Here is a 15,143-nt window from a genome sequence, read left to right as displayed (position 1 = left end):
AAAAAAAATCATACAGACTGAAATACGGAACTGAATACATAACCTCTGCATTTTGTAGGTTTAGCCTAAAAAAAAAAGATGAAGAAAACTACCACAACCGCAACAAATTGCATTCAGATTTTAATACGGCATACTCTAAGCAATGCACCTTCAAAGTTACACCATAATGGCTGCTGTCTGTCTAGTATAGACATAAACATGTGAAATGGACTTTGTGGTTGATAAATAATTCATTCTTCCTGTCAGCAATGCAAAACCTGAGGCTGACTGTGCATCAAGAAATCAAGGCAAATGCAGCGCACTAAATTACAAAATACACAGCATTCATTAGCTAATGAGGGCTGCACATTATTCCATATCGCGCATTAGGAGGATTTGGACAAGCTCCATCCCCTCTGGCAGGTGCGAGAAGGACATATGTCACAACTTCCCCGGTCTGTTCACTGTCTGCCACCTTTTGACTTCTGGTGACGTCCAACCTGCTCGCACATTGATTTCCAAATTGTCTGCAATTTTACTGCTGACATTTCGCTGCCTTCCTACTACCGTAATTTGAAATTCCTGGCCTATAATTCCAAGGGGAATAAACAGAGTACAAAAAGTCCAGAACTCAATAATGCATTGCCAGACGTGATAAGGCAGCACATCTTCAACACCTCAAAGTCTACAATTTTCACTTTTTTATCATATTATTTGGCTTGTGTATGTAGTACAGATGCCACGTAGCATGCACCTCTCTGATGCAGGGGTGTCAAACTCACAGCGTTTTTCCCTAATGCTAAAATCATGGAAATAGTGTACGAACGAGATGTTTACTGAGCTAAACCTACTTGTTCACACGAATAAAAAATCTAAGGTTTTACGGCGCCAATATCAAAATAAAAGCATGTGATTTTGTATGCACAGTATGAATGAGCTACAACGTGCCTATCAGGCAGAACAACCAGAAGCTGCCCGACGTGGTCCAATCCGTACATTTGACACCGATGCTCTAGAGCACTCGAGTTAATGAAGACTTGCTGGCTCGGTGCAGCTATTAGTCAGCATTTGGCGTGGATTAGCACCCGCGACATTCACTAAATTCCAATGCTAAGATCTAAAATAATAAAATCTAAATAAAGTACAAAGGTGGTGTCTGTTCACCAGTAGCAGATTATTATTAACATTATGAACAGGCTTTTTACTCCATACTCGATCGAGTTAATTAATTTTCTCTGGAAATAGCATTTTCTAGTTATTTTTGTGTGTTTATGTGTTGCGAAAGGGTTTTAATTACTTTGTGTTGCATCTCCTGCTGTGCAAAACTATTTAAGGGTGTCATTTTTCTTACCGTGTCACCAACAAGGTGTGAATGACTAGTTATGTAACTTTGCGTATTTGTCTGTGACAGGTGAGCCAGTTGTACGTGAGCTCCACAGGCCGCCTCTGCTCCTCTTTGCCCCCTCACATCTTCTCGTCGGCGGAGAGAGCTTACCACATGATGCTTCAGGAGAGACGACCCCAATGTTTCATCCTGAGGTAACATCATTCAAAAGAAAGAACTAAAAAGGCAAAAAGATAATAAAATTTGCCCTTTCTATGCAGGAGTAATGGGGATAGCAAAAATAAAGTGTAAAATAAAATAGCTTTTTTGTTTGTTCTTTTGTTTGGTTGGGTTTTTTTGTTTTTAAATAGCTTCCCTCGGATAGGCTACTGGTCCTTTTTTTCAAAAATATTTTAATCTACAACTTGACTGGACATAAATACGCGTAACCATAGTGCATCACAATTGTGACGCTGTGCTACCCACGAGCTAGCGAAAGCAAAACAAAGAGTGTCGTCTGATCTTATCAAGAATGAAACTTTGCTTTGTTTAATGGCGATTATTCTTGAACAAACTTTGTCCATAGATCAACAACATAAACTAATCACTAGAAGGAGGAACCACCATTATCAAAGGCTAGGTTCATACTGCAGGTCTTAATGCACAACTTCGATTTTTTGTCATATCTGGTTTTTTTTGCCCGTTCAGACAGCCTTTGTATTACGCATGCGCACTAATTCGCAGTCCCACACACGCTGAGAAAACTAACCCGCATGCACAGAAGCAACAGAACAAATGACTACACATGCTGGCTGTACGTCATTCCAGGGTGATCATATTTTGATGTCCAAAAACAGGTCTGAAAATCCCTAACGTTTCGGTTAAATTCGCCGTTTTGAAGTTAAAAAGGGTGACCTATGTGAACTGTGTAGATCCGAGGAGAACATTTTTAAGGGGGGGGGGGGGGGGGTCTATAATGTCAGTCGCTTAGTACGCAAGCGGGTAAAGCGGCACAAAGCCAAAAAAAAGCGCATGTCGACCGTGAATGAACACCTAAAGCGCAGTCACCCAGTTGTAATTTTGAAAGACGACAGGACACAATTACAAGCTGGCAAATCGTGAGTCCATCTAACTAACTAACTAACTAACTAATGACATGTTTTATTGAAGTTGCTAAGCCTGTCGCGATATGCAATGAGTCTATTTATCGCATTGTAAATATAAATTAAGGCGGTAATTTTCACGGCTGCTCTTTATCGCCGTGCACGCACGTGCGTGCATACATTTGTGCATGCTGATGGCATATGAGACAACAGTTCATTTCGCAGATGTTTATTGGTCATCAACACACCGGAAAATTAAAGTTCAGACATACAAAATAAGGTAACACATCTATATTAAACACTGTAAACGTTAGCACTGCTACATTGAGGCTAATGGGGAAAAAAGACAACCTACTTAAGCCTGCTTTAAAACATTGACAGTCTTCTCCAAAACGTAAACTTGCAGTTAAAAGGTGACACTTCAAAAATGTAAAATCGCTGGTTAACAGCATTTGCAAACGAAAAAAAAAAGAGAAAAATATTGATTACTGACACCACATGCAATGAAAAAAAGCTTTTTTGTGGAGTGTAAAGCTTACGGTTTGCGGTTTATTGAATGTACTTCCAGTGAACATTTCAAAATAAAAGCACGTCATGTTCATCATATAAATAACAATTTCTGGAGTTAATCCCACATACTTCAGAATTCAGATTCTACACTAAGAATAGCTTTAAAATGACACTCTTTATGATAAATCTGATTGGCAATGAATAATTATTGTACTACTATTATATAGACGATATATATGATAGTAGTATATGGAGATGTCGGACCCGATCGATCGGGTCCGATCACGTCATTTTCAAAGTATCGGAATCGGCAAAAAAATATCGGCCATACCTTTTTTTAATATATAAATAATTTTAATTAAATCGTTTTCTAATTGTATTTAACGTTACAGACATAATATGTTACACTCATCCAGAGTCTTTAGGCTTAAGGTAGGGTTATCAAATTTATCCCGATAACAGCGGTAACAAGTTTTTTTAAAAATTGTATCACGTTAAAATATTTCACGCAATTAATGCATGCGTTGCACGACCCACTCACGCATTGTCGCGCTCAATCTGTAATGGCGCCATTTTACCTATATAGAGAGATAAAAGGCAGCGTAAAATGAGTAGAGTGAATTTTGGCAGCCTTTGGAGGCTTATTTGAATTGGCTAAAGCCTTACAATCCCCCTCCCTACGATTAGAAATATCATGGGAAGCAATGTGGGGAAGCAAGGTGGCAATTGATCTTTTTCTTAACACCTTATTTTATTTCCCAACACAGAGAAGATATATCAATTGGTAGCACTACGCACAGTCATGGTTCCACTTCCCATCATGCATTAGGGCATGGCTACAGTATCATTTACTGAAAGCTCAACAAATACACTAGATGGCAATATTTCGTCACAATATACAAAGTCACAAGTCTTTCTATCCGTGGATCCCTCTTACAGAAAAAATGTTAATAATGTAAATGCCATCTTGAGGATTTATTGTCATAATAAACAAATACAGTACTACTGTCGAATGTATATATTCGTCCGAGTTGTATTCATTTTTTTCTTAATGCATTGCCAAAATGTACTGTATATGACCGGGAAAAATTATCGGGAATGATTGGAATTGAATCGGGAGCAAAAAAAAGCAATCGGATCGGGAAAAATCAGGATCGGCAGATACTCAAACTAAAATGATCGGGATCGGATCTGGAGCAAAAAAACATGATCGGAACAACCCTAGTAGTATACTATAAAATTAATGCTAGATTTTTTTTTCTTTTTTAAAGAATTGTTTTGAATCATGTTGGAAAGGCGAAGTCAGTGTTCTGAATCTATTTACATTCCATTCTTTTCCACTAGTTAATGCTATCAGCATTTGACCTCATTATTTATTTGTGATTTATTGTTGTTACCTACGTGCAAATTTGTACTTAATTAAGAATTTAAGTGTTCTAAAATGTTTTTGTAAAATAATAAGCGTCATCAAAAATGTAATTGCTAAATTAGTTAAAAAAATAAAAATGAAAAAAAGGGGGGGGATTAGATTAGTCGACTAAACGTAAAAATATTTGGCTGACTAATCAGGAAAAAATTAGTCGTTTTGGAACATATTTCCTCCACACCATTCTCACCTTTTTAAACCCTGACCCATTTTCATGCCTGCAAAAAGAGGACACAAGTAACAGACATTAATAATCTCCGGTTAGGTTTATATTCAAAGTTTATATGGATTAATAGAGCGCATGCACGCACTGTGCGTGTTTGTCAGTTTGCCCCGACTTGGCCATGTAAGCAATACTGAAATATTGCTTATTTGGCACACAGAAAGAAAACAGTGCATTATCAGGCTTATCCTTTTCTTCACTTTATTTTTTTAATGTCTGTAGTCAAGCCCGCCTCCTGCATAAAAGCCGAGTTCAAGCTAAGTGCTAATACTAATTTATAAATTTAATAAAAACATTTGAGGGGGGGTTCGTAATTCGTGCATGAAAAGGTCAAATTAAATCATTCCAAGGTACTTTGCCATACCTCAGCTTTTGCTGGAATGACTATGCTGTTTCCAAGCTGTTAAATATCCCCTTAAGACATAAAGAGACACTTGCTGATTGTGTGTTCGGAGTGTTGCGGTGTCACGCTCGTTGAACGGCGGCGGCTCCTTGATTGCAATTACACTCGACTCGGGCTCTCCAGTAACATTCCTGCTGAGTTGTAACCAATCTGGCAGTGAGTTAATGCACTCGGGCCACAGGCCATCCATCTCTCTTACATGTGAGGACATTGACCTTTTTTCTCCTGACTTTTGTAGTCCTTTCTCACCTCTTTGCAATACTAAGTATAGCTTTCTGGGTTTGCTTTGCTATTTGTCCAAAAGACTGAGGACTTGTCTAAACGTTGTCTAAAACGGTGACGATTAAAGGTGCACATTTGTTTCAGTTGGCATATTGATTGGGGCCGATTTAATCCATTTTGGGGAATCAGTTTTAAGGCTACTCGATTAATCGATTTTAAACCAAAGCAATTCTTCTGGTTAAAACTGTGTAGAAAACGTTCAAATCGGTACGTTCGATTTTCAAAACCGTACCATTTTGGTTTATCTAAGGGTAGGTTCATACTAGAGGTGTGCAAAATTTCCGATTCTTAGATTATTCGCGATTCGGCCGCGGAAGATTCATGAACGATTCACAAATATCCAAATTCTGATTATTGAAATATGCCAAGTAAAGTGGAAGTACAACACACTCAGCGCGCCGCGCGGTCTTTTGGACGCAATGAGGGACGGAGCGAGAGTAGCTAAACGTCATGCTTCTCATTACCCGGCCCCTCGGGTAATGCCAGTGCTCAACTCACGGCTCTAGCGCAACTCATGCCACGAGATAAAAAAACACAACAACATACCTGACTGCTGCCAAAAGGCTGCTACAAACTACATCCACATAATGTTACGGTAGATATCATTTATATAGGACTAGATGCAATATAGATTCAGTAGCGTTAACAGCACATCTACAAAAAGCTAGATGTGGGCGTTAGTAAACGGCCGCCATCTTAAAGCAGTACACTTCCCTGCAAGGCTGTTGTAGCGAACCTAATTAACTTTTTATCTAAAATACTCCTAAATCGGTAAAATATTGACTTGAATCTATCTTTAAAATAGTTTTAAAACTTTCACATGTCGAAAGTAGACAAAAGGAAAATTATGGAATAACGGGAGCAATTTTAACAACTTTAACGGTTGATTCACAACATTAAATTAATTGAATGTAGTTTAAAGCTGCTGATACAGAATAGGGAATGGAGTTTTTTATGTACTGTTATTTTTGTATATTTGTTTACTGTTATATGTTAATTTGATACTGAAATAGTAGTTTGGTTTAGCCTGAGAGTATTTTTGAACAATTTTGGAACTAATGTACAAAACATTTAAAAAAAAAAAAAAAAAAAAAAGGAGGAGGGTGCATCAATAATCGTTTCATAATCGAATCGGAGCCTCTGAACTGTAATCGTAATCGAATCGTTAGGTGCCCAAATTTTCCCAGCTCTAGTTCATACTACAGGTCTTAATGCACGAATCCAATTTTTTCGTGTTTTTCCGACTCGAGTCAGGCATTAAATTGACGGTCTGAACGGGACAAGTCGCATAGAAGTGGACCATTTAAAATCCAATCAGAGTCATTTTTGTATGTGGTTCAAATCCGATGTGGACCACGTTTTCAGAACTAGATTACAGTAACTAAAAGCAAGCCATGTTGTTTTTTGTTTTAATACAGTAACATATTTTGGCAGAATGCATAGGTCTACATTATAAAATTAAATCTATATGCACATTGTTCATTGGCACATTAATGTGTTTGACCTGACATCTTTTGAAAAGATGAGGTGCTCATTGTTATTTTTGAGTGATAATTTTGCACTAATCATTAATTTATGTTAGTAAGATAAGAGAGAAATGTGACAGCACATCGCCCTAAGCCTAGCTGCCTACCTACTTCACCTGAGTGACTTCGTTGACTGGCTGGCTATTTGGTTTACAGACAGACTGACTGACCACCTTTTCTCATGTCTGATTTTTTTTCAAGTTGTTCTTTCATTATCGCTTTAATTAAGAATGGAATCTGTTGTATAAATAAAATGCTCTTAATCCCAAGGATTGTGGGATTGTTCTGTGTGTATTAACAGAGTTAAATTCACTGGCACATTCAGTTCTAAAGAAAAACTAAGTTTAAATAGAAGACATTCTGAATACTTTGTCTGTTTCCTTTAAATTTAGCTAAAAAATCGTAATCGACCTCAGAAAATCGAGAGAAAGTAAAGGTAAGCGAGAAAATAATTGTGATTTTCTTGGTTGGTAAAATCGAACAGCCCTAATGAGTTGATCACTAAAAATTAGGGAAGGGTATTTTAAGCATTCATTACAAAAGATTAAATTAAAGCAACACTAGGTAATTGTTCAACTTTTATAAAATATTTTCATAATACTTGTGATAATATGTCGACTGACAACTAGTTGAATGACACCTCTTTTATATTTTGAGGGTACTGTATCGCTTTCTCCGGCACTAATTAACTTTGAGGAGGGTGGCAGGAACCCTGCCATACGAAAAAAATACAAATGTGCTGACTGCTTTACGACATATGTCACTTCCCCCTTTCCCCATTCATTATAAAGACTGAAGTCGATGCGAACGCTTTCGCACGAATTCTGCAAAGGTGGCAGAGCAACAAAAGACACAAAAAGTTTTGTCTGTGGAGGAAAATAAATGCAGCTACTAGCATATACAGAATCAACATTGGCCTGGCTTTTGCTTGCTGGCATGACAACCACACTAAGCCATAGAGGTGTGCAAAATTTCCGATTCTTAAATTATTCGTGATTCGGCCGTGGAAGATTCGAGACCGATTCACAAACATCCAAATTCCGATTATTGAAATACGCCAAGTAAAGCGGAAGTATAACACACCCAGCGCGCCGCGCGGTCTTCGGGACTCAATGAGGAACGGAGCGAGAGTAGCTAAACATCATGCTTTTCATTACCTGGCCCCTCGGGTAATGCCAATGCGCAACTCACGGCTCTAGCTCAACTCATGCCACGAGATAAAAAAACACAACAACATACCTGACTGCTGCCGAAAAGCTGCTACAAAGTACATCCACATAATGTTACGGTAGACATCATTTATATAGGACTAGATGCATATAGATTCGGTAGCGTTAGCAGCACATCTACAAAAAGCTAGATGCGGGCGTTAGTAAACGGCCACCATCTTAAAGCAGTACACTTCCCTGCAAGGCTGTTGTAGCGAACCTTCCAAGCAAACCTAATTAACTTTTTTATCTAAAATACTCCTAAATCGGTAAAATATTGACTTGAATCTATCTTTAAAATAGTTTTAAAACTTTCACATGTCGAAAGTAGACAAAAGGGAAAATATGGAATAACGGGAGCAATTTTAACAACTTTAACGGTTGATTCACAACATTAAATTAATTGAATGTAGTTTAAAGCTGCTGATACAGAATGGGGACTGGAGTTTATTTACTGTTATTTTTGTATATTTGTTTACTGCTATATGTTAACTTCATACTGAAATGGTCGTTTGGTTTAGCCTGAGAGTATTTTTGAACAATTTTGGAACGAATGTACAAAACATTAAAAAAAAAAAAAAAAAAAAAAAAAAAAAGGAGGGGGGTGCATCAATAATTTTTATATAATAATAAGTTTTATAAGTCGAATCGGAGCCTCTGAATCGTAATCATAATCGAATCGTTAGGTGCCCAAAGATTCCCAGCTCTACTAAGCCACATGGTTGCTAACCGTCATATGCTATTGTTTAGCCACAACTGTATTCATTACCTCATTAATTTTCGTCCTTCACAAAGCCGCTGAAAACAGTACTGTTGTTATTCCATCTGCAGGTGACCGGGACATTGATTTTTGATTGATGATTTTACGACACCGTGCGTGTGAGCTCTGGTTTTCATGGGATATGCAGCGCTGGTCCTTATGGGAAACGCAGTCTTCCTTAAGGCAAAACACTACCGCTTTTGTTCACCTGTGTCGCTAAAATCGACCAAAACTGAAAAGTTACCAAGTGTTGCTTTAAAAGATATTATTTTTGAAATTATGACTCTTAAGTATTATTTTAAGAACATTTAAGACTCCCAAAATACAGTTTTAACAAATGGAACAAAAATAGAATGCAACTCAGTGCAATGGAAGAAACTCTTTGTTCTTTCCACTATATTGCCTGGCATGGAGAATAAAAACCTGGTAGCCCGCCAGACTTGTAAACAACCCCTCCCACTCAAAATGAATTGGACTTCTATCGCCGTCACTGGCAACCAATGAGTTAAGAGTCCGATCAGATCCTGACCATTCATTCAATAGCCATAATCCCCGAGGCCAGCGTGCTAACCAAACGTCCTTGAAATCTAATAACCGCTTAAAGAAATTACCAGAGAAGTAAGGCCTTTGGACCTCACACTCATTAGAGAGGTCTTTTGACCTTCGGCAACCATCTGCCACCGCTGTGTATGGATGCACCATGACATGGATGGCGGCTATACCGTATGTCGTACAAGGGGCTTCGGGTGGCGAGAACAGTATGTGGGCTGTCCTGATCACTGGAGCAGGTTATGAGATAAGCAGGGGGGAAAGCTATAGGTTGGTGGTTTTAATGAAGAGCGGGTGGGCGGGTTGGCTGATGACACACAAATGAAACATCCGGATGACTAAAACTTGACACCTACTCTTGTGACAAACATAGCGCATTAAATGGCCTGGTTTATTACTGTTGTGCTTGGAGTGTCAAAGTCATCGTAGTCATTGTTCTTATGTTTTCCTTCAGAGGGTCATTAAATCTGCCAAATAGGGCTGCCAGTTGCCACCGTTCATTGACTATTTTTATAGTCAACTCATTTTTAGAGACATTGTTGACCTAAAAATGTTTTGTTGCTCGTAAATGGCAAAATATTTTCTAAAATACTTTTTATTTATCTATATTGTGCAGTTAAAAAAGGGGGGAGGAAGGTGATTTATATTTTTATGTAAAAAAAAAAAAAAAAAAAAAGGAAAATATTCATGAAACATTCATGTTTTCTTATATTTTTTTAGGGCTGTCAAAATTATCGCGTTAACGGGCGGTAATTCATTTTTTCACGTTAAAATATTTGACTTAATTAACGCACGAATGCCCCTCTCAAACAGATTAAAATGACAGGACAGTGAAATGTGTACTTGTTGTGTTTTACGGAGTTTTGTTGCCCTCTGCTGGCGCTTGGGTGCGACTGATTTTATAGGCTTCAGCACCCATGAGCATTGTTTAAGTAATTATTGACATCAATAATGGCGGGCTACTAGTTTATTTTTTGATTGAAAAATGTACAAATTTTATTAAAACGAAAACATTAAAAGGGGTTTTAATATAAAATTTCTATAACTTGTTCTAACATTTACCTTTTAAGAACTACAAGTCTTTCTATCCGTGGATCGTTTTAACAGAATGTTAATAATGGTAATGCCATCTTGTTGATTTATTGTTATAATAAACAAATACAGTACTTATCTACCGTATGTTGAATGCATATAACCATCTTGGGTCTTATCTTTCCATTCCAACATTAATTTACAAAAAAATATGGCATATTTTATAGATGGTTTGAATTGCGATTAATTGCGAATAATTACGATTAATTAATTTTTAAGCTGTAATTAACTCGATTAAAAATTGTAATCGTTTGACACCCCTATTTTTTTATTTTTTATTTATTTATTTATTTTTTTCCATATTAACCACAAGGAAACAATAGTAAATTGGATTTCCTCTTTATTTTAGTTTTTGTTTTATTTAAAAAAAAAAAAGAAGTAAATATTATCTTTTTAATCCTATTTTATACTTTTACTTTTAAGTGCATATTGTTTGATTTTATTTTAGTTTTATTTCAGCGTGAAAGGTGTGTGGGGGTTGTGGCTGAAAATAATTTCATATCTTAAGGGGAGCGCTGCAGCTAAGTTTGTGAACCAATTACTGTAATTTCTGGACTATAAAGCACACCTGATTATAAGCTGCACTGGCCAAATTTCACAAAATTTTGGAAATAAATCCAGATATATCCCGTACCTGACTATAAGCCACAGGTGCCCGTAACATTGTACATTTACATGGATGTTACACAGAAATATTTGATTGATCAAAAATATATTTATTGACCAGATAAACACGCAGCAACATCACGGGTTGTCGGAATGATTAAAAACTAAATTAAAAAAACTGGTCATTTGCAAAAAATATACAATCCACTTAAACTTGAAGTGGATGAAATCCTCTTAAAAACTGTTAACAGTTTTGCGCTAAACCTTATATAGCAGCTTTGTTGGAGCATACTGTGGCAATAAAGTCCTCCGAGTGCCAGATGAAAACGGCTAATCTACGCTAGCATCACGTTGTCTTGTCGTAGCAAATAGTGGATGCCTATCCATTTAAAATTGTTCTTTTGTGGCAGCATATAGTATCAGATTAAGCCGTATTCATCGATAAAAGTTTTTGAGTAAGTCTGACGAGCAAGCTGGTGAGCTTTATTGGTGCTAGTGTAGCGGCTGAGAGGTATGTCATGGTAGCCTGGTACTCCAGACTCACCGCTGTTCCAGCTATTGAGTCTGGCCACCATTAAGCGGATAAAATTTCCAGGGCGGAGCAAGTCACAGCAAACAGACAGCGGAGTGGACCAATCAGCGACGGGTGGATGTGACGTTAGGAACGCGACGGGGGACTTGCGCGCAGAAGTAAACATACGAGGAGAGCGGAGTTTATTCAACATGACTAGCGCAAGACAGACTGTTGTCAATGACTTGTTTCGATGTGTTTTTGGTAATTTATAACTGATTTTACCGTGGATTGGAACAGATTCTCGGCTCTCCTGTTCGCCATCTCTGTTGTTGTGGAGACGACTTCCGACACGGAAGAATGACGTTGCTTGTTAAGAACACGTCACGCAAATAAACGAATCTGATTTGACGATTGATTTTGCACTTGCTCGAGAGGCCGTTAATGGGCTGGGTCCCAGACTATTCTCTCAGTTTTTGAAAAATACACGGAGAACAGTCTGGCCGTGCCAGGCAAATGTCATGGCAAAATTTGGAAAGCCATTCTTTTAAAATATTTCTAATTATCTAATTTTATTATTTTTAACAAGAAAATATAAAGCTCGTTTGTCCCAAAAAAAAAAAAAAAAAATTCCATAAGTAAGCCGCTTCCTTATAAAAAGCCGCAGCATAGAAACAGGGAGAAAAAATTGCGGTTTATAGTCTGAAAAATACGGTATTCATTTATTTAAGAGGGTTACAATATTATACATACCTGTCAACCTTTTCATTTTTTCAACACAAAAAAAAAAACAAACAAAAAACTTAGTCACCTTTGCTATGTTTGGAAGTCATTTAATGTTGTGAATCAACTTTTAAAGTTGTTAAAATTGCTCCCGTCTTATCATTAGTTCGCCTCTGTCTACTTTCGACTTGTAAAAAACTGTTTCATCATTTAAAGATAGATTCAAGTCACGATTTTGCTGATTTATGAGTATTTAGATAAACAGTTACTTAGGTTAGCTAGGAAGGTTGACTACAACAGAGCCTTTCTGAGAAGTCTACTGCTTTAAAATGGCGGCTGTTTACCAACGCCGCCGAGTCTGTTATTTCACATGTAGTTCTATATGCATGTAATCTCTAGGCTTAGATGGTAGGCTGTCGGCTAAAGTCAGGAAATATTGGAGCCACCTAGCCTAGAAACAAACACTCTTCTCTCTCCGTGTCTCTGACTTTTCTCGCATCATTCAACCAACGTAACACATAGTAACGCACATTGTCTCGTTGCCAAAACGGTGACAAAATCCGAATGGAGAAAAAAAAACCCGTAATGCACGAAAAACGTACAGATTTTGAACGTAGGGCGTACACTAGAGATGTCCCGATCGATCGGGCGATCGGGTCCGATCACGTCATTTTCAAAGTATCGGAATCGGCAAAAAAAATATCGGCCATGCCTTTTTTTTAATATATACTGTATATATTTTTTAATAAATCGTTTTCTAATTGTATTTAACGTTGCAGACATAATATGTTACACTCATCCAGAGTCTTTAAATTAAGCTTAAGGTAGGATTATCAAATTTATCCCAATAACCGCGGTAATTAATTTTTCTAAAAATGTATCACATTAAAATATTTAACGCAATTAATGCATGCGCTGCATGACCAACTCACGCATTGTCGTGCTCAATCTGTAATGGCGCCGTTTTACATATATAGAGAGATAAAAGGCAGTGTGAAATGAGTAGAGTGAATTTTGTCAGCCTTTGGAGCCTTTTTTTAATTGGCTAAAGCCTTACAATTCCTCTCCCTACGATTAGAAATATCATGGGAAGCAACGTTGGGAAGCAAGGTAGCAATTGATCTTTTCTTAACACCTTATGTTATTTCCCAACGCAGAGAAGAGATATCAATTGGTAGCACTACGCACAGTCATGGTTCCCATCATGCATTTGGGCATGGCTACAGTATCATTTACTGAAAGCTCAACAAATACACTAGATGGCAATATTTAGTCACAATATACAAAGTCATAAGTCTTTCTATCCGTGGATCCCTCTCACAGAAAGAATGTTAATAATGTAAATGCCATCTTGAGGATTTATTGTCATAATAAACAAATACAGTACTTATGTACTGTATGTTGAATGTATATATTCGTCCGAGTTTTATTCATTTTTTTCTTAATGCATTGATCATGTATATGATCGGGAAAAATTATCGGGAATGATTGGAATTGAATCGGGAGCAAAAAAAAAACAATCGCATCGGGAAATATCAGGATCGGCAGATACTCAAACTAAAACGATCGGGATTGGATCGGGAGCAAAAAAACATGATCGGAACAACCCTAGCGTACCCATTTAAAAATCAGTGCTCACTTGTACAAATTACGCCAAAACCGTACAACTTGACAGGTAGCCTATATATTATACCTGTGCTTACGTTGGAAAATGTATGGTTTAGTCTTGATTTGTTGTCCAAGTAAATTTTTCATACACGTGATGCATGCTTGTCAAGTCAGCCACAAAGCTTGGTACATGTATTTGTGTATTTTCAGTGGGGAAAGTGGTTCAGGGAAAACGGAGGCCTACAAACACATCGTACGACACCTAACATCCAGATCCAACCCTAAAGGCTTTGCGCTGGAATCTCGAATGAAACATGTAAGTTTTGGAATTGCCAATAAATGCTTATGTATTTCAATACTGTTGACGGCGATAGACGTCTAATCCATTTAAACTGGGAGGGACTGTCACCGATCAGAAGAATTAGACGTCTATTGCCGTCAATAGCACTGAAAAATTATAATTCAAAGCATGTAGTTCACTATGAAGTCATCGTCATGTAGTAGGCGAAATCTGGGTCAGTGTGCTCTCTTATCATCTAGGGACAATTTAGTATACTACATTACACTGCTTGACTATATCGACAGTATATAGATAAATACTGACATCTGTTGGTGAAAATAAAAAATGGTGAATCGTGGTCTTGTAATTGCTTTTTCTGAATGATGCAGGTGAATTGTATTCTGGAAGCTTTCGGACACGCAAAGACGGAGAAGAATATCAACTCCAGTCGCTTTATTAAAATACTAAATGTTCAGTACTGTGAGAAAAGGAGGAGTGTACTCAGAGGTAAGAAACACATCTTTATTTATAAAAAACAAACATATTTTTCCTGTTTTCAACATTTTTTTTAATTCTATGTGTGGTCATTTTGTGCATGTGCGTTTCTTTTGGGGGGGGGGGGTATATGTAAAAGTTCTTTGAGTTCATAAGAGAGCTGTGTAAAATGTTTAAATTTGATATATATGTTAAATCATTGTTTACTTTTTTTTCCCTTAGTTATTTTTTTGTATTGTTTAATTGTTAATTTGTGTGGTTATTGTTACCTGTGAATATTTTTTTCCCTCGCACATTTCTGTTTTCATATTTATTTATTCATTCTACAGATTATGTCTTGGATTTTTGTATTGTTCAATTGTTAATTGTTGAAGTTATTTTTTGCCCTTTTTAAAATCATTATTTTTATATTATTATTGTTTATTTACTTTTCCAGATTTTGGACGTTTTACAATGTGTTCATCTTTTATCTTGAAATTGTGGTAGTCCGCTACCTAAACGTTTCAAAATATAACACTTATTCATTTCCCATCAT

At 37.1% G+C, this 15,143-nt stretch overlaps 1 protein-coding gene across 5 annotated transcripts in view; it reads left to right on the top strand.

The window, feature by feature from the left end:
- The window catches only part of myo16 (myosin XVI), a 269,930-nt gene that overhangs the window by 132,929 nt on the left and 121,858 nt on the right, over positions 1-15,143 (top strand). For all 5 annotated transcript variants that reach the window (XR_009066237.1, XM_057851442.1, XM_057851443.1 and 2 more), the window contains exons 13-15: positions 1,391-1,518; positions 14,044-14,149; positions 14,503-14,620. Coding sequence is in view for 4 of the 5 variants with exons in the window: in XM_057851442.1 (XP_057707425.1) it covers positions 1,391-1,518; positions 14,044-14,149; positions 14,503-14,620 (352 nt within the window). In the remaining variant the exon portion in view is untranslated. The remainder of the gene's footprint in view (positions 1-1,390; positions 1,519-14,043; positions 14,150-14,502; positions 14,621-15,143) is intronic.

Source organism: Corythoichthys intestinalis, chromosome 12 (assembly GCF_030265065.1).
Source record: "Corythoichthys intestinalis isolate RoL2023-P3 chromosome 12, ASM3026506v1, whole genome shotgun sequence".
NCBI classification, from domain to species: domain Eukaryota; kingdom Metazoa; phylum Chordata; class Actinopteri; order Syngnathiformes; family Syngnathidae; genus Corythoichthys; species Corythoichthys intestinalis.
The sequence above is the reverse complement of the archived record's forward strand: the minus strand, read 5'-3'. Positions and strand labels throughout refer to the sequence as shown.